Source organism: Cibotium barometz, chromosome 21 (assembly GCF_041138505.1).
Source record: "Cibotium barometz isolate CiBa-2024 chromosome 21, ASM4113850v1, whole genome shotgun sequence".
Taxonomy (NCBI): Eukaryota; Viridiplantae; Streptophyta; class Polypodiopsida; order Cyatheales; family Cibotiaceae; genus Cibotium; species Cibotium barometz.
The window spans coordinates 6,470,480-6,491,820 of record NC_141066.1 but is presented as its reverse complement, the minus strand read 5'-3'; the positions used below and the strand labels follow the sequence as shown (position 1 = coordinate 6,491,820).

At 46.4% G+C, this 21,341-nt stretch overlaps 2 protein-coding genes across 2 annotated transcripts in view; both read left to right on the top strand.

Moving 5' to 3' along the window:
- LOC147626781 (zinc finger CCCH domain-containing protein 13-like) overlaps positions 1–21,341 on the top strand; it is a 95,119-nt gene that overhangs the window by 47,168 nt on the left and 26,610 nt on the right. The window contains exons 5-6 of the mRNA XM_086815337.1: positions 1,504–1,560; positions 1,787–1,884. Coding sequence (XP_086671463.1) covers positions 1,504–1,560; positions 1,787–1,884 — 155 coding nt within the window. The remainder of the gene's footprint in view (positions 1–1,503; positions 1,561–1,786; positions 1,885–21,341) is intronic.
- Positions 3,878–10,077, top strand: LOC147626782 (uncharacterized). Its single transcript, XM_086816056.1, has 2 exons — positions 3,878–5,166; positions 9,989–10,077. The coding sequence occupies exons 1-2, from the start codon at positions 4,560–4,562 to the stop codon at positions 10,075–10,077; spliced, it is 696 nt and encodes a 231-aa protein (XP_086672182.1). The 5' UTR covers positions 3,878–4,559.

Below are 21,341 nucleotides of genomic sequence, written 5' to 3'. Positions count from 1 at the left end.
TGGCACCTGAAAAAGGCGCCTTCCTCAAGAGGCCCTTTTGGGCTGTTTTACTCATTAGTCAACATATTGGAGAGCTGGTTGGAGCTTTGGGAGTTGCTACAGGGCTGGTTGCTTGCTTCCCGGACTCACACAAGCTTGGACAACGATCCCCACACTCTTCTAAAGGGCTGGTTGGTAAATTTCAGACCTGCAATTTGAGTTTTGGGCTGGTTACAGGTGTCCAAAGTCAACTTGGACAGTACAGGACAGCTCTAGGGACCTCCACAGGGCTGTAGGACCCTTTACAGGTGGATTTCTCGCGACAGAAAGTTGCTGTTTTGGACTGGTTATTGCACAAAACAGGCCGGACAGCAATGGAATATGTGAGCATGGATGTGTCTTAAGGATTCCTGGTATAGCAGGTGCTCAGGGCAAGCATTGGGGACACTTGCTCGCGGAGAACACAGGTTTCTGGATCAGTTTCTCGCGTGGAAACAGGGCCTAAAGATCCATTTACATCTTGTGCAGGGCGGATGTACCTGTGTGTAGTGCGGATGTATCTACAGTTTCTCTTGTTTGAAATGTATTCATTCATAATGTATTTGGAAGAATCAGGTGCAGGCTGGTGGTGAATCCCCAGGCACCCGTAATCTTGTACTTTGGAGACTCTTTTGGTAATTTACCTAAAGGGGGGGGGGGGGGTCAGCCTATCATCGGCCCCTTTATGTGGTGTACTGTCATTTTCAGCTTTGTGGTTGTAATGCTCAAGTGTTAAGTGCTCAGAATCTTGCTCACATTTATACGATTCCAGTACACGCGTCCGCCTCCCGTTACATTGGTATCAGAGCTGAGTTTTTCCCCTCATTGGAAAATGGTCTAAGGCTTGGAATCATAACTAGTGACCTGATTTGAGTGTCATGGACAGCCACATTTTTGACAGTGTGGAGAACACATTGGACCGTGAATTTCATGGTACAAGGGATGCAAGAGATGCTGCAGGCAATGATGTCTATGGAGATGCAGGTACTCATGACACTATGCATTCTGATTTGGAATCTTTGAGGTGTCAAGTGCGACGCTATAGGGCTGAAACCGAAGAGCTCAGGTCATTGAAAAATGACCTGGATGTACAAAGGGTGTTGGCTGCGAAGGCAAAGGCTTCGGTCCATGGATTCTCAAGAAGTTCTCTTAGAAGGATTGGAGGTTCGGGGAAAGGTCGGCTGGGGATATTCATGCCCGGTCTGTATACAGTGGAGTCAGATCCAGATGGATGATGCAATTTATCTCCTGCCATGAGAGATTAAGGGGAGGGAGGAGAGACAGAGGGCTTGATTAAGAAACAACATTACAAACATAAACTAAAGTACTAGTTTTTTGCTTTTGAAATCTCCTCTTTCTGTTTTCTTGTTCTTGTGCACTTCTAATGGGAACACTGTCATGTTAGTTTACGCCAAGCATATGTGTATTTCTTTGTTATGAGTGTCTACTTTAAATGTTTTTTTCTTGTGGGTCTCTCTGTTGCAGCTTCGTGATGTTGATGCAGAGGTCGAATCATTGAAAGACCGTTTATTCCATTTTGAGGTGAATTTAAGAATGCATTTTTTTTGTAATGTTGTGGGATATATACCATATTTTTATTCAAATTCACGGCCCCTTTCTGGGGAGCATGGTTTGATTACCACAGGCAAGGACTGCAGGACTTGTCTTCAGTTCCTTTACTCACTAATAGTATTCAATGTTTAAAGATTATATGCTTTCTTGTGATGTAACAAGCTCTCCTTTTCATTGTCTCTAATTATGTTTCCAGTCTCTCCTTGAGGAACGGACAAAAGATATCAATGATTTGGCTGCCAAGAATTTGGAGTTTGATTTTAAGCTGCACAAGGAGCATGAAGATTACAAACGGTATGTGATGCATTATTGTTGCATTATCAAAACATTTAGGGTGGCTGCATTGCAACAGGAGTTAATAGTTGCCCAAGTGGCTCTCGTACCCCTGCTTCCCAGCAGAGGCATGTGAGTTTGAACCCCAGCACCTTTATATATATGTATGTGCGTGTGTGCATGTTCGCTGGTTTTGTTAGCTTGTGGAGTTATCAAAAAATGTGTTCATCTGTTTTTTTTTTTTTGTGGAAAGTGTTTGCTTCTATCTTGAAACTAGTCTGAAGAAAATTGAGGAACCTTAAGGAACCCTTGTTTTATAGAATCTTTAAATTTTGCATGCATTTAATTTGTATTGCTTGTGGCAATGTTTAAACATCTATAGCATAAGCACCCTCTCTTGTGCGATTCAAATGAAATTCAAGTGTTTGCAAAAATCGTAACTTTGTTACATTTCCTTAGCATTGCTTTTTCTTAACTTTGATACATTACCTTAGCATTGCTCTTTTAAATCTTTCTGACACCTTTAAGAAGCTCTGATATTTTGCAACCGATTTGTTAGGCTTACAAATCTTCAGGCTCACTACACAAATCAATGTGTTGTATCTTTTCCATCCCACCATGCTCATGCCTGGCTAACCCTTTTCTCCATGCCATCATGCTTATCTACTTTTCTGTGTTTTAAGGGTTTCTGCATTTTGAGGGGGTTTTTTTTTTGGAGCTTCTTCGTTGTTAGGGTTTTTGCATTTTTTTTAAAGGGTCGTTGAATTTCTAGGTGTCTGCTTTTTGATGTTGCCGTCGTGGCCATCATAATGATCAGGGCTGCGTTTTCTATCCACACTGATTCTGTGTTTTTTTCTATACCCTATTGGCTGCCCACTCTTGCTGTCCATCAAGTGTCTACTGCCTCCATTCATAGCCACCATAAGATCACATATGGCTGCGTTTTCCTTTCCTGCATGAGCTGCGTTTGGCTGCGTTCTTCTTTGCTACATGGGCTACATTTCTGTCATGAAGCAATTCACATGGTCTTCATCGAACACCTTGAAATGCATGACTTGTGGGACCTTTGACACCACGTATGTGATCCACAACACCGATTGTTGCGACTATGGGATCTTCTTCAGGATCATGGGCTTCACCAGAGCGCGGCCAAGGTCCTAGCCATGAGTCCCTAGACATCAGGGGTGCTCGGGCATTCTTCAGACCTTGGCAGCATGGCTTTGACCCAGCAGCGGCCGAGCAGGGAGAGCGCCTTTTCCATGTTACAGTTTGCTTCCCTGGACTCCGCCGCGAGTACCTGCCGCTCCTTTCTAGGCTAGGAGCATTGGTGGGTTCGGTGCTAGAGACTGGCCCCACAGCAGCTTCAGTGGTGGCCAGAGCAGCCGGGCTACCGTTGGTCAGAGTGTTGGTCCCTGACATCTCCTCCCTTCCGAAGGTCATTCAGCTACCTAGGATAGGGGGGGGGATGGATTGATCAGAGAGTGGAGTTCTCGGGGCTCCCGAACCAGTGCTTTATTTGCAGGGAGGTCGGCCACCTGGCCAAGGCTTGTCCTCGCAGGAGACCCCGACCCTCACCGCAGCAGCAGGCCCCTGATGGCACGCCCACAGATGCGGCTCGGCAGGCAGCCTCCGGGACACCTGCTCAGGCCACCGAGACCTCGGAGTGGCAGCCTGGACAGGGGCGCCGTCAAGGGAGACAGCCACAGCAGCACGCCTAGAGACCGATTTAGCAGCAGCCACAGTCTCAGCATCACTAGGTTCCTGTGAGGAACAACTTTGCTCCCCTCCAGGAGGAGACCCCTGCGACGACTGAGGACCAGGAGATGCCAGCACCCCCTCCTTCACCCCCCCCCCCACCCCCGCCCCCCCTACGGCTTCGCTTCCACCTTCGCCGCCTCCCGCCCCCGCTCCGGTTTCGGTAGCGGCTCCTTCTCCATCCCCATCGCCCCCCCCTCCTCCCCCCCCGCCCGCCTCACTCCCCGGGAGGCCCTGGTAGTCCCCTGGCGTTCACCTGCAGTCCGGAGGGCTCTGAGCGCCGACCTTGATCGAGCCCCGCAGAGGAGACTTACCATGCCGATTCGGGCTTCACGGATATCATCTATCCGCAGTCGGTTGAATCGCCTCGGCACTAGACAGCGCTCGGAGGCTTTTGATTACTCCTTCACACAGCTTTTTGGAGCAGAGGGCCCCCATGAGCCAGCACTCATGCGAGTTCATGTAGTGATACCACCAGCCTGCGGGGAGGAGGCACTTGAGTCAGCGGTGGCCTTCTCGTTCCCTCTCTGTGGCCCATGCGACCGGGAGTGGACTCTGGAGCTCGCTCTTAGCACTTTGAAGACTCAGGCAGTTGAGTTTTCCCACCATGTGAGCGATCTGGAGGTAACAGATGTGATAGGCCGACTATGGGAGTTGGCTCATTTTTTCGTGGACCCCGGGAGTGTGGATGCCTCAGGGATTTGTCATTTGGTTGTTCGCATAGTGGCAGACTTAGCACGCGACCCTGGATATGTATGCATACACGAGGTTGCTTTGTCTGAGCGGGAGGCAGTCGCCATGGGACACAGCCACTGGCGCCTGATCCGTGATTCTTGCAGCACACCGGGTGGGCAGATTTGTAGCCGCTCGGATGGGGACTATTCTCCATCCAAGCCGCTTGCGAAGGCCCGCCGTATGGCTGAGACAGCATCCACCTCAGCATGTCATCCATGAGGATCATCTCATGGAATGTACAGGGCCTTGGTGGAGCACATTATATACGCTATCGTGGTTGCTTGAGGCAGGAGCTGCAGAGATGTCTGGTTGGTGGCAGTATTGATATTTTGATGATGCAGGAGCACCACTTGGGTGAGAGCAGGATCCGGAGGTATGGTTTGGTGATGCCTGGTAGATGGGACACCTTTTGGTCTACAGGGTTTGGCCCTTTGGGTGGACAGGGAGGAGTATGCATGGTCATTGCAGATGTATGGCAGCAGGCCATTGTGGATCGAGGGATCATTGTGCCTGGTAGAGCACAGTACGTCATTCTGAGGATACATGATGAGCTCTTGGGTGTGCTCAACGTCTACGCGCCCAACCATGCTAGTGCCAGAGCAGAGTTCTGGACCCAGGTTACGGATGCATTGCCAGAGGCCGCACATTGGTGTGTCGGGGGAGACTTCAACATGCTTGAGGACTCGGCCGATAGGGTGGGAGGCAGTCATGTTACAGTGCACGGCACGGAGCTTGCAGCTTGGGAGCGATTTTTCATGTCACTGGGGATCACTGATGCATGGCAACATGGGGCCTTCTCCCGCTCTCAGGACAGTCTGAGTTTCTCTCGGTCGGATCACCGGCAGGGAGGGACTAATCTATCATGGATTGATCGCTTTTATGTGGGCGATTGGTTAGGGGAGCGAGGGGGCTCCGTTGGCATTCTCGCTGGCACCTCATTTTCAGACCATGCGCGAGTTATTTTGACATTTGAGGAGTGGACACGGGAGCCCAGCCTGCAGTTGAGGATCCCAGAGAGGGTACTTACAGATTCTAGTCTCGCTGAGGACATTGAGAGGATCTGGCATGATAGTCAGTGCTCTGACCAGGATGCAGCAGGCCAGTGTGCCCAGGGACTAACCGAGCTTAGCTCTTTTCTGTACTCTGCAGCTTTGACACGGCTGAGAGAGACTCGCGAGCGGGAGCATCGATTGAGATGCAGCCTTGCTTCGCTTCAGCGCCTTCAGGAGCAGCAGCGTGCATGTGAGTGGGTGGTGTCCCAGCTGAGCCAGGCACGCCAGGAGGTTAGAGAGGCAGAGGAGCAGAGACATGAGTTTTATTATCGTCGCCAGGCCTCTCAGTGGACGCAGCTTGGTGATAGAGTCACTGGGGAGTTTTTTGAGATCACTCGACCCCGCCATGCTCGAGCAGGAGTCCGTCAGCTTGGGAGGCCGGACGGATCGGTAGCTACTGAGCCCGGGGGGATCAGAGACATTGCCACCCACTGGGTTCTATAGAGACCTGCTTTCAGTGGAGCCAGCCATTGAGGGTCGGGATGCTTGCAGACAGACTGTGTGGCCCCATGTGCAGAGAGGGTCACAGATTGTATGCGTACAGTTCTGGGTGAGGCTCTCTCAGAGGTTGAGCTTGCTGAGGCCTTGAGGGTCCTGCCGCGCCATAGTTGCCCAGGGGAGGACGGATTGACGCCTGCCTTTTTAATGCGCTATTGGGACCTTTTGGGACCAGGCCTCCGCAGGGGCTTTCAGTATGTTTTGGACACTGGGGTGATGCCACAGAGCTTTTCAGAGGACTTGATCTTTCTTATCCCCAAGGGGGAGGGAGTATCAGATGATATTCGGCAATGGAGACCTATTACGATCCTCAATACTGTCTACAAAGTCTTAGCAAAGGCCTTGAGTTTGAGGATCTAGCCCTTCCCGGGGGAGTTGATTCATGCTACCCAGACAGGATTCGTCAAGGAGCGTAATATCCTTGACAACATTTTCACCTTCTGGGAGGCAACGGCCCGAGCTAGATTTCTTGGTGAGGACTTGGTCGTGATGCTTCTCGATTTTGAGAAGGCATACGATAGAGTTGATTGGGGTTTCCTAGAGGGCACTATGCTTCGCTTGGGCTTTGAGCTAGGTTGGATTAGAGGGGTGGCGGCTCTGTATTCCACAGCTCGTAGCCAGGTGTTGATTGCAGGAGGATGGGGGCCGAGTTGTGAGAGTCCGTCAGGGGTGTCCTCTCGCCCTGTTTCTATTTCTCTTCTTTGCTGAGGCTATGAGCATGTATTTGACGGCAGAGGAGTTTGGTTTGAGGGGACTCCAGCTCCCAGTCCGGGGGGAGGACCTGCTCGATGTTGAGTTTGCTGACGACACGGGCTTTTTTTTGCATGGCCAGGAGGCCAATCTTCTTCGGGCAGAGCAGTCACTCCAGGTTTTTAGTGCAGCTTCGGGAGCATTGATCAATTGGCGCAAGACAGTGGCCTTTTGGATCAGTAGCGCTCCCACTCCGGCATGGAGCCCAGACCCCGGTTTTAGATGGATTCCTCCTGGCACAGCAAGGCGATATTTGGGATGCCAGATTGGACTAGATTTGTCACCTGAGCAGCAGATTGCCCCGCTTCTTTTGAGCATTCGGAAGAAACTTTTGTATTGGAGTACAGCTTGGCTATCCTTGGCTGGGAGGGTGGTGGTGGCAAATCAGGTGCTTTTAGCGACCATGTGGTACATTACGTCTTGCTGGATCTTCTCGAGCTCTTGCATGAGCTAGGTGCAGAGGCTGATCAGGAGGTCCGGGCGGGACGGTCAGTCAGCTCGGGCAAAGGTTGCTTGGGCAGTTATAACACTTCCGCTGGCCCAGGGAGGCTTGGGCATTATAGATCCAGTCGATCAGAGCAGAGCCTTATTGGGGAAGCTTATTGTTCGGGGACTGCTTCCAGGCGCTGAGCCTTGGAAAGAGCTTCTTTTGCAGCGGCTGCAGGCTCGGGCTCCCCCAGCAGGGGGCACTTGGGCACCAGAGATTCAGTGGATCTTCATAGAGATGAGGAGGACAGGCCTCAGTAGAGGTTGGGAGGACAGATTTGCTTTGAGCATCCTGAGAGCTTGCGAGCTGCTGAGACCGGGGCTCTCTCAGAGACCTCCTTGTTGTGTTGAGGAGCGGGCCAGACAACCGCTCATCTGGAGCCCAGCGGTTCACACAGAGCAGGGTCATATGCTGGGTTCTCGGCCTCGTCTAGCCTGGGGACCTTTGGCGGCAGGCCCAGCACGTAGCTTTGGAGACTTGCAGGCCTTTTGCAGTCTCCCAGAGGAGATCCAGGTGGAGAGGCTGAGTCACTTCAGAGGGGGGTTGATTATGAGGGATGACATTCAGGAGGCACTCACAGAGGAGTGGTATACGCCTCTCAAGCTTGTGGCCCCACGATGGATGGGAGCCTTTACACAGTTGGAGATCCTGATTGCTGTCAGAGCTTGCACTGTGGATGGCAGATGCCTGTACTATGAGATTCAGGATGAGAGCAGACTTTAGAGAGTGGAGGTGGAGTCGCCTTTGGTTGCAGAGTGCACCTTTCAGAGGATTCGGGTAGTGGCCGTCGCTTCTCGGAAGTGGCATATTGACCCAGACCCTGCAGATGTGCTCCCAGATTGGCACATATGGGCATATGCAGCGCGCCCCTTGGCCCGGCTACAGTGGGACCCTGGGGAGTACGAGTGGCATGATCCTTATGCATCCCTTGAGGCCACAGAGATCACTTTTTCCAGTATACTGTTCGGCTGGGGCGGCATATTTTGACGGCGAGGAGGATGGTCTCTCCAGCTGCAGCGGGCACTGGCGGCTACAGGGACTCTGACAGGAGTTCCTGGAGGATTTTTGGGCCCGGCTCTGGGCTAGTCGACAGGCCCGTAGAATCTCGACTTTCCAGTGGCTGGTCGCCCCACAGGGGCTCAACAGTTGGCACCTGGCTTGTCTACAGCGGTCTTCCGGCGGCTTGCGTCCGATGCGGCCACCCTATGGAGACACAGAGACATTGCCTATGGGATTGCCCTCAGGCGCAGCAGATTTGGCTGCGGATGCTGCGTATTCTGGCCCCCCTCTCTCCAGAGGGTATGTATACGTAGGGTGCCGCTGCTTGGTCGACTTCGTCAGGACCTGCTATGGGCTATGAGACGGAGCAGGACAAGTCAGGCCATCAGATTCATTAGGGGCCAGCCTCGCCTTTTTCCTAACCGGATTTTTCGTCCGCCAGCTGGTCACAGGAGAGGGATCTACAATGGGAGCTTCTTAGCAGCCTCACCATCTGGTTCACCTAGAGGGCCCGGTGTTTCAGGGCCTTTGAGGGGAGACTGGAGCCACCGGCAGAGACCGTACGGGGGATTTGGCAGGAGTTGATCCACACCCTGAGAGGACAGTATGACTGCATCCGGGGCGACTCGGATAAGGCGGTCTTGCGGCGCCAGGCCTTTCACACCACCTGGCGCAGCGGCCCCTTCTATACCCTACACGCGGGGTCCCCCTGTTGGCATTACAGGCCACCGGTTTGGCTTTTCCCCCCTCCTATTGTATGATTTAGCCCCTCAGTTCTTTATACTGATGCTTGTACTTTTCAGCACCTAGGGAGAGTCTCCCGGGCTGCCTTGCTTTGTTCACTGCTCTGTTTTTCTTGTGAGCAGGAGAGGATCTTTTGGAGCCCTACGGGCGTTTTTATATAACTAATGGAAGGATCTTTTCTCGGAAAAAAAAAGAAACGGCGACCAAAGACTACCTCATACTACGGAGTCCGTCCGACATTGGATGAATGAGTATCGTTCAAGATGGCTTGGACCAATGGAAGATAATATTCCCATTTGGACTGTTGGTCATGACAGTATGACTTGAGAACATCAAAGGCCAATTGGTTATAGATTTTTGTCTGGTTGTCTATTTGTGGATGGAATGCACTAGACAACTATAATTTGGTTTCAAAGTTCTCGAGTAATGGCTTCCAAAAGAGGTAAACTTGGAACCCCTGTGAATGGTGCTAGGCAAACCACAAATGGGGTACAAAAAGGTGGGCTATGTCCTCAGCTATGGCTGTATGCTTGCATGGGATGAGCATCCAGAACTTACCGAAGCGATCCACAATGGTAAAACATTGAGTGTTACAAGATCCGGTGGATGCCGGTAGAGGCTCTACAAAGTCCATAGAAATGTTGATGAAAGGTCTGTCGGGGATAGGCAAAGGTTGAAGTCACCCAAGCCTTTTTCGTATGTGGAATCTTAATTTTTTGACAAATCTTATAGGCTTGAACACGTAAATAAACATCACATCTCATTTTTGGCGAATAAAAGGACCGTTCCAATTTCTTGAGGGTATTGTCGATACCTCTATGTTCTCCAACTAAGGAGTCATGGACATCATGAAGAAGAGCTGTCCGCTTTTCCTGAATGACACAGAGGCGGTTCTTGTAGAACAACCAACCGTTCTGCACTGAGTAATGGCCAGGCTCAGAGGTGAAGGCCAAAATGTATTGAGTACCAAACTCAGGGGAATTGACATACTGATCTCTCATGCTATCTAAGTCTTTCCCAATGATTTCGAGAATGGTAGAGTTATGCATGGTCTGGATGCTGGTCTTTCGACTAAGAGCATCTGTGTCTGGGTTACGCTTGCCAGCGATATACTCGATCATTCCTTTAAATTGTTGGAAGATCTCACTTCATCTGGCTTGCCGATCACTCGACTGGGCACTTGGCATGGTTTGAAGCCACTTAAGTGCTTGGTGGTCTGTTTTGATTGTGGAAGCCTATCCATAAAAGAGAGGCTTCCAATGTTTGAATGTTGTGATCGCACCCAAAAGCTCTTTGTCATAAACTGAATAATTCTTTTTGGCGACATTCAACTTTCTACTGTAGTAGACCACGGGTCTATTGTCTTGCTGAAGAACTGCACCTATGTTTACAATATTGGCATCGGTAATGACCTCGAAAGGTTCATACCAAGATGCTAACTTCAGAACAAGCGCTTTTGAGGCTGCTTTTTGGAGTGCACGGAATGCATCAAGCGCCTTGCCCGTAACTGTGAGCAAGTCGGTGAGAGGTGCTGCAAGGTTGGAAAATTGGTAAACATGAGTGCTATCGGCTTGGCAAAGACGTACGAAAGAAAGGATCTCTTGGGCGGTCTGAGGGATATTCCAATCCAAGATCTCTTGAACCTTTGAGGGGTCCAATTGAATCCCAACGGAACTGACGATATAGCCCAAGTATTGAGCCTGTGGAGCGTCGAAGATAGGCTTTTTGGCGTTTATGTAGAGCCCATTATCTCACAAAAGTTGCAAGACTTTCTCCACATCTTTCTTATGCTGCTCTGCAGTGGCTAAGAATATAAGTATGCCATCAAGAAATATGAAAATACACTTACCAATGACAACTGCGAAAATCTTGGACATCATTTTATTGAAGTTTGCAGGTGCACTGGTAAGCCCAAAGGACATGACTACGAACTCGTAGTAACCATGCTTTGTCCGAAAAGCTATTTTTGGAATGTCAGCTTCAAAAATGCAGACTTGATGGCAACCACTCTTGAGGTCGATCTTAGTGAAAAATTTTGCACCGTCTAAATGCTCCAAAATGTACTCAATCCTTGGCATAGGAAACTTATTCTTAATGGTGAGTTTGTTTAATGCCTGGTAGTCTACACAAAGGCGCGCAGAGTTGCTCTTCTTTTGGACAAATAGAATGGGTGCAACAAATGGGGAGGAAGATGGCCGAACGAATCCGGCTCGGAGGAGCTTAGATAATTGCTTTTCTAGCTCGCTCTCTAAAGTCTTCGAAAGACGATAGGGGAACTTGCTAGGAGGTTTTGATCTAGGGACCAAATCGATATGATGGTCCTCAGCACAGAATGGGGGGAGACTGGGCGAGAGATTCTCTCTGAGTATAATGTCTTGATGTGTAGACAAGAGGTTTGCTAACTGTGGGTCTAGAGATGAAGATGAGATAACTGCTACCGATGAGGTAGAGATTGTCTGAGCACAAACATAAAGCAATGCTCCTTCCACTCCCTTGCAGATAGCTCGTTGGGCTTGGAGATGAGAAATGAATGGAATGCCAAGAACACTTCTATCCCCACGAATCATGACGGGCTTAGGAAAACCTTTACAAATAGTAAAAGGGTCATGTCCCCAATCGGGAATAGGCTCATTCTTACAAAACCACTGGATTCCTAAGATCATTTCACACCCCAAAAGAGGCAAGACAATGAAATCTCGTCGGAATGAGGCCTTTTGAACTACAAAGACAAACTGTTGTGCTTTTTGAGATATATGGGTGCAGAGACCAAGTGTGAACCCGTCCACATCCAAATGATATGGCACTAATGTAAAGCTCATTTTGGTAGCCAACTAGGGAGAGATGGCGTCCTCAGAACTGCCCATGTCAAATAGGACTACAAATTGGTGGCCCTTGGCAGAGCCATAAGCTCGGGTGAGGCTTTTCTGTGCAGCCTCGCTCTCTCTCTCCTGCTTAGCATCAAATACCACGGATGGCATAGGATGCATAGAAGGTAAAAGCTGAAGTGCATTTGTGGTAGTAGGTGGGGTTGGAGGAGCAGGAGATGTGGTGGCAATTGTGGAAGGAGGTGTTTTGGAGGCTTGCTCCATTTGTCGTTTTTGGCCATCCTTCTTACCATGCCTAATGGTATGATAGGAAAAACATATGTTCTCTGTTTGGTACTTCCTTTGCTCATTTGGAGGAAAATAGCCTCCAGTGATGCTTGCTTTAGCCTTTTCCTCAGGGTTTTCTTAGGCTTGGATTCCTTATTCTTCTTACCCCCTAAACTAGAGCTAGAATCGCCGTCCTTCTTAGCATCTTTAGAAGATGCATTATCTTTTCCCGGCTGCGAAGCATATTGCTGCTGCTGGGGTTTGGTACTAGACTGCGGCTGCTTAGGCTTTCCTCCATTCATCTTCATTTCTTCATTTTGTGCCAGAGTCAAAGCCCGGTTATATGTGTTGGGTTCAAAGTTACGAACTGTGAACTGGATGTTAGAATCTAATCCTTGAATGAATTGATCCATCTTGGCATGCTTAGATAACCCTAACTATTGTGCTAAAGTTATAACGTTTCCGGAAAACTGAAGCACACGTGACCTGTTGTGGCTGAGTCCATAAAACTCATCTGCCAGGTTGGTCAAATACTGGGGAGGGAGAAAATTGGTCTTAATGTCATGGACAAAGGTATCCAGCAAAAAGCTGTGACACCTATGGTCGGGTCTGTATGAAGACTAGACCAATTCTACCACCAAGTGACTGTCTCACCCGTAAGGTCGTTACGTGGACTCTTATTCTGAGAATCTGTGATCCTAGCTAAAGGAAAATGAGCATCAAATTGATGAATAAATTGATTAATAGCTAAATGATCACACTTACCATCATGCTTACTAAAGTTCAGTTGAGTTCGGATGATGGTAGATTCTGGCTGGTGGCACCTATGGGTGGGGAAACTGAAGAGAGGTGCTGATACTTTAGATATATGGTCTCCTTTTCCCTCTGGTATTTGAGTAACGTGTACTCTTGATCGAGCTCTCATTGGTGCTCCCGAGCGGCGAGTTCAGCCTGACGTCGGTCTTCGTCAATCTTGCGTTGGGCTTCCTCATAGTCCCGTTTCTCTGCTTTTTCTTCCTGTCGTCTGGCTTCATCCTCTCGTCTTTGTTGTTTCATATGAAAGAAGAGGGTGACGAAGTCGGGGGTAACTGGAGGAGTGGGTTTTGTTGCTCTTGTCTCCAAGAGTTGGAGACTCCCTAAGAAGCTGGTTCTGTGCTCGGAGTAGAGCTATGGTATCTGTAGTAGGTGGAAGAGCAAGGTCTCCTTCGGGGGAGACATCGTCGTGCTAATGTGTACTCTCCTATGTAGACATGTTACTGAAGTTGGTGGTCGTGCCGGAGCGATGTTTGACCATCCAAGGATGCTCTCACGCTAGGATGCAGTGTGTGTACACAAGATGAATCTGATACCAATGTAACATGGAGCGGAATTATGTGTAATGAAGGATCTTGTCACACAAAGTCTCACATTGCCTTCTTTAGCCGGAGTTTCGCGAGTCTTTAGCAATCCACTTTATCACTTCAAACTTTAAGAGATGAGAGAGAGAGAAAGAGAGAGAGAGAGAGAGATCTGTACACCTTATTGGGTCCCAAATTACCCACTAAAGGCCCCCCTCCTATTGAAGAGAATGAATGAAGAATGACTTTGGACTATAGATAAGCCAAATGCAAGACCTTTGAAAAACCAAGAGTTGGCCGAATTGTAAACGGGCTGTAGGAGCACCAATGATGACCAATCTCAAGCCTATGCACTCTTCCAATGGAATGTAGGAAGGCTGCAAATCTGAGGCTGAGAGAAGGGGCTGATTGGGACTGTTCTGGGGTGTGAATGTATGCTGAAAATGAATGTATGAATGCGTTTTACCTTCACTGGAAGGGCTGTAGCAAATGATGATATGAGTGAATGTTGAAAACTACGTGAATGCTGAAAACGCAAGGCACTGTGCTGAGTTTTGATGAAGATATGCTGAATGCTCAATCGTGGATGCTCCTTGTGCTAAAGGATGAAATGCTTGAGTGCTAGGATGATGAATGATTATGGAATGATGCAATGATTGCTATTTATATGCACATGCTGCTGGTTGGCTGGCTGAAAGCTGGCCTGCTGCATCATGTCTTGCATAAAATGGATAATGTTGATAATAATATGGTTAACAATGCCAGATAAATGCTATAAAATGTGGGAAAAATACTGGATGATATTCTGAGTGTTCTGCAATGATCTAGATGGTCTATATGCATGTGGAATGAATGATATGCAAAATGCAAACATGTTCTGATGCAAATCCTAAGGCTACTACTGACTTCTGTATGCAAGAATGATTCTCTTAAAGTGGGTTAAGGGACTTTGACTGACTGACTGACTGTCTAAGGCTAAGGAATGACCTACGTAGCTCGTGCCTGACATATCTTGGACTGAGGATTACAATGGGGTCACGGCGTACGACAAATATCAAATCCTTAAGGGTACTACTGTTGTACAGTGTTGCCCTGATTATGAGCAATCTTGTCACCATGCACTACAATGCAGAGTGCATGTCACAGCTCATGTGGGATATTTCATACTTGCTCATGTGGCTGTTTGCTAGACTCCCCGACTTATTCATCTTTTGAAGTTGACCATGACTGTCAGGCCTCCATGCAAGGCAACCTAGATCTCTGAATCAAGTCTCATGTAAAAAACGTGAGAGAGAAGAATATGAACTCAAGAATAACAAAAACAAACATAGCTTGGCATAGTATGTTTAACCACCGAACCATTATATATACCAGTGACCCCGGGCATGCAATGTGTACTGTTTTGGCCACACACCATACTCACATGCTCCTATGTCCCCACTTGTATCCCCATGCTACTCCTCACTAGGTCTTTGTTCTACAACCGTCACCTACGAACGTAACCCGTTTAAACTTCACACTTATTATTATAAGCAGCGATGATGTGCAATAGTATGCTGCCATTGGTTTTCCCATGCAATGTCTCCGTGTCCCATGCATTACCGGCGTGTAAATGCCGTGTATCTGTGTGTACGCGTCCCACATGTTGCCACGTGTAAATCTCACATTTTGCCATGTGTAAGGATCGTAACATTCCTTCCTCTTTTTCGGAATCATCATCCTAGATGATAAGCTGAGGATAACGCTTACGAAATTGAAACTCCATTTCTCAAGTTGCATCTCTCAAGGGATGTCCTTTCCATTTTACAAGGAACTCTCGAAGCGTAATTATCACCGTCGTTAAAGCTTCAATCGACTCACATGAAAGGCTAGGTGGACACGACACACGAAGTGTCTCAGTTATCCGAGAAACAAGTAGAAACGCTTTCTCCCCCTCTTTAAAAGGACGAGCTATCCTCTTGGGATTAGCATTCTTAGCCGCTCTATCCGTAGCCTGATGGATATAACCTCGAGCTCTAGCTAAGTTTAATTTTATTTGAGACACGAATTCAGCTGCACTGGGTGTCTTCTGAGCTAATCCAATTGTACTCGGCATGAATGGATTATACCCATAATTGAATTCAAAGAGAGAAAAGTTAGTAGAGAAATGCTTGCATGAATCATACGCAAACTCCAGTAAAGTTAATTACTTTTTCTAATCGCTCTGTCGTTCTTTGACGCTCTCAACATATCCTCCAAGATTTGGTTGATTCTCTTGTCTTCACCATTTGTTTGTGGATGACTACCACTACTCGTGCAAAGTTGTGTGTTGAGTTTACTAAAAACATGTTGTCAAAAGTTACCTATAAACCGTGGATCTCTATTCAACACAATGGATTTTAGCAAGCCATGTAATCTAAACACATTGGCAATGATTAACATGTTTCTTTCACTGTGGGCTCCAGTAGAAATGTTTAATGAGCTCAATTGTTTTCTTAATTGCTGGGCTTCAGCACATGAACTATTGTGACATTCTCGTGTCACTAATACCCTCAAATTATCTGAGACTGGAACGCATACCTTGCCATGTGTCTTGAGAATTCCATTCTCAATGGTAAATTTACGTTTACCAGACAATAAATTAGACAGGGTTGATTCATCATCTACTTAGCTAGCCTTATTTCATAATGATTGAACATACAGATTCGTCTTTTGAGCTTCTTGTATTGAATGAATGATCTCATTCTCAACTATACTGAAACTCATGTGATACATTATACGAGACAATGCATTGGCAACAACATTGTCCTTTCTTGGTCTATACAAGATTTCCATGTGAAACTCTTGCATCAATTCGGCCCATAGTGCCTGATGGTCTCTTAAATCCGGCTAGTTACAAAAATACTTCAGTGTATCATGATTAGTGTATATCTTAAACTTAGCTCCATACAAGTAATGCCTCCACAACTTAGCTCCATACAAGTAATGCCTCCACACCTTGAGTGTATGTATAACTGCATATAATTCAAGCTCATGTGTGAGCCACTTGCACTGTGAACTACTGAGTTTCTTACTCTCAAAAGCCACTGGTTGGCCTTATTGGCTCAACAGAGCTCCTATGGCAATGTTCCTAGCATGGAGAGAGGATCACCAGAAGGGGAAAGAGACATTGCGAGAGTTGGAGAAAGGCAGAGAACACATGAGGGGGTGGTTGGGCGAGGGGATGAGGGAAGTCGTAGACAGAGGGGGTGAGCGTGAGAGAGCCTAAAGAGGGCTTGAGAGAACTGCGAAGGAGTACTCATTAGATGTACGTGGGCGTAACCTAGCAGTATGGCACTACTGGCATAGTCCGTATGGACTCCCTACTTAGGTGAGCTGGAGAGGGAGGTTACATGGGAGCGAGAGAGAGAGAGAGAGGGGTTCAACAAGGTCCTAGAGGAAGAGTGAGACAGTGCTGCCTACGAGGGAGTGTTCACAAAGCGCTGCTGCTGCGAGGGTGAGTTTGCGAGGAGGTTACGTGGGAGCAAGAGAGAGGGGTGTCCCCTTTGTGTTGACATGCGATGGGAGGGGTTACTTTATAGGAGCAAGAGGGGGGTTGGAGTGAACGTGTGAGAGGGGGAGAAGGAGTCAACACCGTCTTGCGCAAGAGGAAGACGACGACGAGAGGACGTGGCCGATGGGTCATTGTGAGCAGGTTAGTGGAGGAAAAGACAAGGTAAACAACTACACAACTACATGTGGGGTGGCCGGTGGAGGAGAAGATACGGCAAGTCTACGTAGCAACCTTGCAAGGGAGAAAACGATGAGGAGGGGAGGGTGGTCGTCAGCAGTTGATCGCTTCTCCTCAAATTTTTTTATATTTTTTAAATAAAGAAATAAATATATATTAAGGAAAGGTTCTCACGCATGAGAAAATATGGGATTTTACATCCTATCCCTCTTAAAAAAATATTGATGTCCTCATCTCGACGATAGGTAGGAAAAAATCTTGATACAACGTAGAATCAACTTAGTCTAGTTGTAAGTGCTAGCCTTCATCATGGCTGAGTTTGCTCTTCACCTCTGGAGAAGTGATAGAAACTCAGCTCGTTGGTCTTTGTATAAAAATTGTGTCCTCTTGGTTGGGACAAATTTTTTTATATGTAACCTGCATCTACTCGGGATGCTGGTGAGGTCAGTAGGGATGTCGTAGCACCTATTCCATGCTATGCATGATGAAGTTGATGATCTTATACTTCATGATTGGACAAATCTTTGAGGTAAAGTTCGCACTTTTTGTATTCTTGTCTTTACTTCTTTTGTTTTAGTGAATTAGTCATTTAAAGTTTGTTTTTGCTAATTAGTCATTAAATTGTTAGAATTTCTTTTGTGGTTCAATAAAGAATTTGGTTGTGTGTATGTGGTCGTGTGTGATTTAGTTATGTATTTGTCTATTATTACTATTATTATTATTATTTTTTCTCGAGTGTCTCTATTAAGCTTTTTTTAAAATTAAAATTTTTATTTAATTTTTTTTTGGGGGTTTTTGGTGATTCTCTTATTTCTTTTAAAATTTTTCATAAGTTTAGATTTATCTGGCCTTATGACGGTATATATATTATACTCATCTTCCCAAGTAGCATCTTTTACTGCGAAGTCATTCTATTGAACTAGATGTTCCTTAATGGCTCTATTTCTGAGAGTCATTTCTCTATTTTTGAAGTCCTATGGGATGGCATAACATTTTTCTCAACATCAGTTTGCTTGTTATCTTTACTCATTCAGTCTTGTTCCTCTTACAAGCTAAGCATTGTGTGACATACGTGAGTACATCCTCCTTCAATCACGCTTAAAAGAGACTCCTTTGTAGAACATTTAGCATCATCACATATCTTGGAGGTTTGGCTGATGGTGCATCGTGAGCTTCGTGATTTGATCTTTTAACTCATCAATGTTTCGTACGTACATCCTTAGTTGATAAGCATGCATCACTAAGAGTATAATTTTTTATTATCCTCCTCTCTTTCTCAAAGTGAGTTGTTTGGGCTATGAGTTTAAAATATGCTCAAATACTCATCTAAGGCTATTTCGTTTTTCACTTCCATAAGCAAAGGGTTACCTGGCATAGAGATTACAACCGCAAAGGACTTCCTACTCAATGTATCTATAGCTACATTACCTTTGCCCTTCTTGTATTTGACTTCAAAATCAAATTTTGATAATACCTCTATCTAGCACCTTTGCCTCATGTTGAGATCTGGCTAGTAAAAATCCACTTTAAGATCTGTAGTAAGCATGAACTGTTCACCTAGTAGATAGTGTCGCCATAGCTTAAGGGCATGAATTATAGCCAAAGTTCTAGGTCATGAGTAGCATAGTTTCTCTCATAATCCTTGAGTTTCCTTGAAGTGTAAGCTACTGGTCTCCCTTATTGTGAGAGACTCCATTCTTTTTGGTACTCCTTTAGGATTTCTAGAACTTCTCTAACTTAGGTTTTGTGCTCTTTCCCATCCTTAGAGTAGATCAGAATATCATCAAAGAACATCAAGGCATGATTGTCTGGCTTCTTCCTAAATATATCTTACATGAGTCTATTGAAAGTTGTTGGGGTATTAGTCAACACAATTGGCATGACAATCCCTACCTGGAATTGAATGTCGTCTTTGGAATATCACTCTTCTTTACTCTGATTTACTAATAACTTGACTAGCTTCTTCTTGTCATCACACTTTGGCTTCTTGACCCCTCTGAACAAAACCATGAGGCTGAGATACAGAAACTTCCTCGCGCTAATCACCTGTGTAGATTGAAAACCAACAGAAAGCCCCTTAAGTGATGAAACCAAGGCTCGAGGCAGCATGTCTCAATACTCCTAAATTCTAATGGTGGTCATACGAGAAGTGGGAGTAAAGGTTTCATCATATTCTAAGGCCCTTGTGCTGAGCATAACCCTTTGAAACAACAAGCTTGGCTTCGTAGCGATCAACACTTACGCTTAAGCTTGTAAACCCACTTTGTACCAATTGCTTTCTTGCAGGTTAGTCTTTGAGGAGACTTTAGCTTTGTGAAGTCAGTCTAGAAGTTCATCAATCCTAGAAATAGAATACTTGTTCTTCACTGTTAGTTGATTAAGACCCTTTAGTCAATACATAACAATATGGTTCCATCATTCTTCTTCTGAAATAGGATCAGAATTTCCTAGGTGGTGAATCCTTGCTTCAACATTTTCATATTTATTCTTTGAGTTCTATGCACTCATGCACTCAGGCACTGACATTTTATATGCCTGTTAGCCATTGATTTTTCTCTATCTCATGGTCAATTTCCCCATGTGGATGGCATCTGAGTAAGCTCTTCTATGAAGAGATTCTCAAACTCTTGTTGTCAGTCTAAGTCCCTCTTCTTAATATCAACATTTATTTCGATAAGTTTAACTATGAATATCCTTTGATTTTTCCTAAGGTCCTTTCGCCATTTGCTTGTTTTTTTAATAACTGTAACTTGGGTCTACCAATTCTCCTTGAGGGTACGTACTACTTCGTGAGACTTTTCTAGTCTCACAATTGAGGTTAGCATTATTTGCTTCTAACCAATTCATGCCAAGGTTATTGTTATAGACCCCTAACAATGTCACGTGAAAATTAGTCCTGGGTTGGTTTTTTTTCTTAAAAAAAAAAAATGCCTCTAAGGTCTCATCCATTACGAGGACTCCAAAAAATATAAAGTATTTCAAAATACTATTTTTTTCTAAAAACTTAGAGCATGTATATTTCAGCATCTAGGTTCCTAATCCTACTTCCATTAATGCGTAGACGGGGATAGTAAGAATTCCATTCTAGTCACTGGTAATGGTCTAAGAAGTATTTTTCCCATGTCTTTTGATCAACAATTGGTTTGACTACCAAATGGTCGAAGATACCAATGTTGTCACCGATGCTAGTACCAGGCCGTACTCGTTAATTCAAAACTATAAGTTTAAGGGTCTACTCCCATAAACCAAGGCTTTGATACCACCTGTAAGATACCGCCCATCCTGTCACTAGGGATAGGGAGGCACCTCACTTGGAAAGTGGCTTTGGTACTGAAACTGGCCTCTGGTAGAAACCAAAGTGCGGTAGACTAGCAGTCACCCTTCCACTTGTAGTCCAGATATAAAAACAAATTTGATTGGAGCTAGAGTGCCCCAAATCTGAAATGAAAACGACACCAGTTGGCCCCAAAGCTTGGCGCCCCTTTCAGTATTTCTTTATTCAAATTCAAAAAGATGTAAAGTTGAGTACAACAAAACCAGCCAGGGGATTACACCTGTATGTCCAATCTGGCAGCCCACAATACCTCTTAGCACAGAGGAGTCACACACAGATCTGTGTCCCACAAAAGCAACACTCTGTGTTTCCCTCTGATCAGCCAAGACCATTCAGCAGGGCAGCCTTGAGCACATATCTGGCATATCCCAAGTACGTGGTTCCACAATTCAGCATAAATATACATCCATTGTCCAATCTTTGTTTCCACCCTTTCAATCTGCCATACCCCTCCTCTCACAAGGGGCCAGATAGCACAACTTTGCAGCAGACATAAGCCAATGGAAAGAAAGATAGATGAACAAGTTCAGAGCTTACCAAATAAGCACGTGGTTCTGCACTCGTGAGGCCAATCGTACCAGTCTGTACATGCCAGAGACTGTCTGTACTTTTCCTCCCTGCAACCACTTGACTGTTTCACCAACCAAGCTCTGGAAAAGCTTTGCCAGCAACTGGAGATACACTGCCTGTTACTGCTCAGAACTGAACAGATCTGGAACCGGCTGTACCTGTCCGTACAGGTCAGTAGATCATCATTGTACCTGTCCGTACAACTGTACCTGCAGATTCCTTCACCTGTACAAGCTTGTGCGCAGCCTGAATTCAGCCTCGCCTGTACTCTTGTGCGCAGAAACCCTGTACTTATAGTTGTACTGCAGTCAAAAGTACGGACTGTACTTGCTGTCCGTACAGTCTCTGCCTGCTGTACCCGACTGTACTGCGCCTGCAACAGCCGCCGCCAGTACCTGCAGCACGGTCTGTACCCG

Excerpts from the sequence above, each read along its gene's own strand:
- LOC147626782 (XM_086816056.1), top strand. The coding sequence starts at position 4,560 with ATGTCATCCATGAGGATCATCTCATGGAATGTACAGGGCCTTGGTGGA. Across the intron at positions 5,167-9,988 it reads CTTCTCCCGCTCTCAGGACA|CGATATACTCGATCATTCCT; the intron begins GTCTGAGTTTCT and ends TACGCTTGCCAG.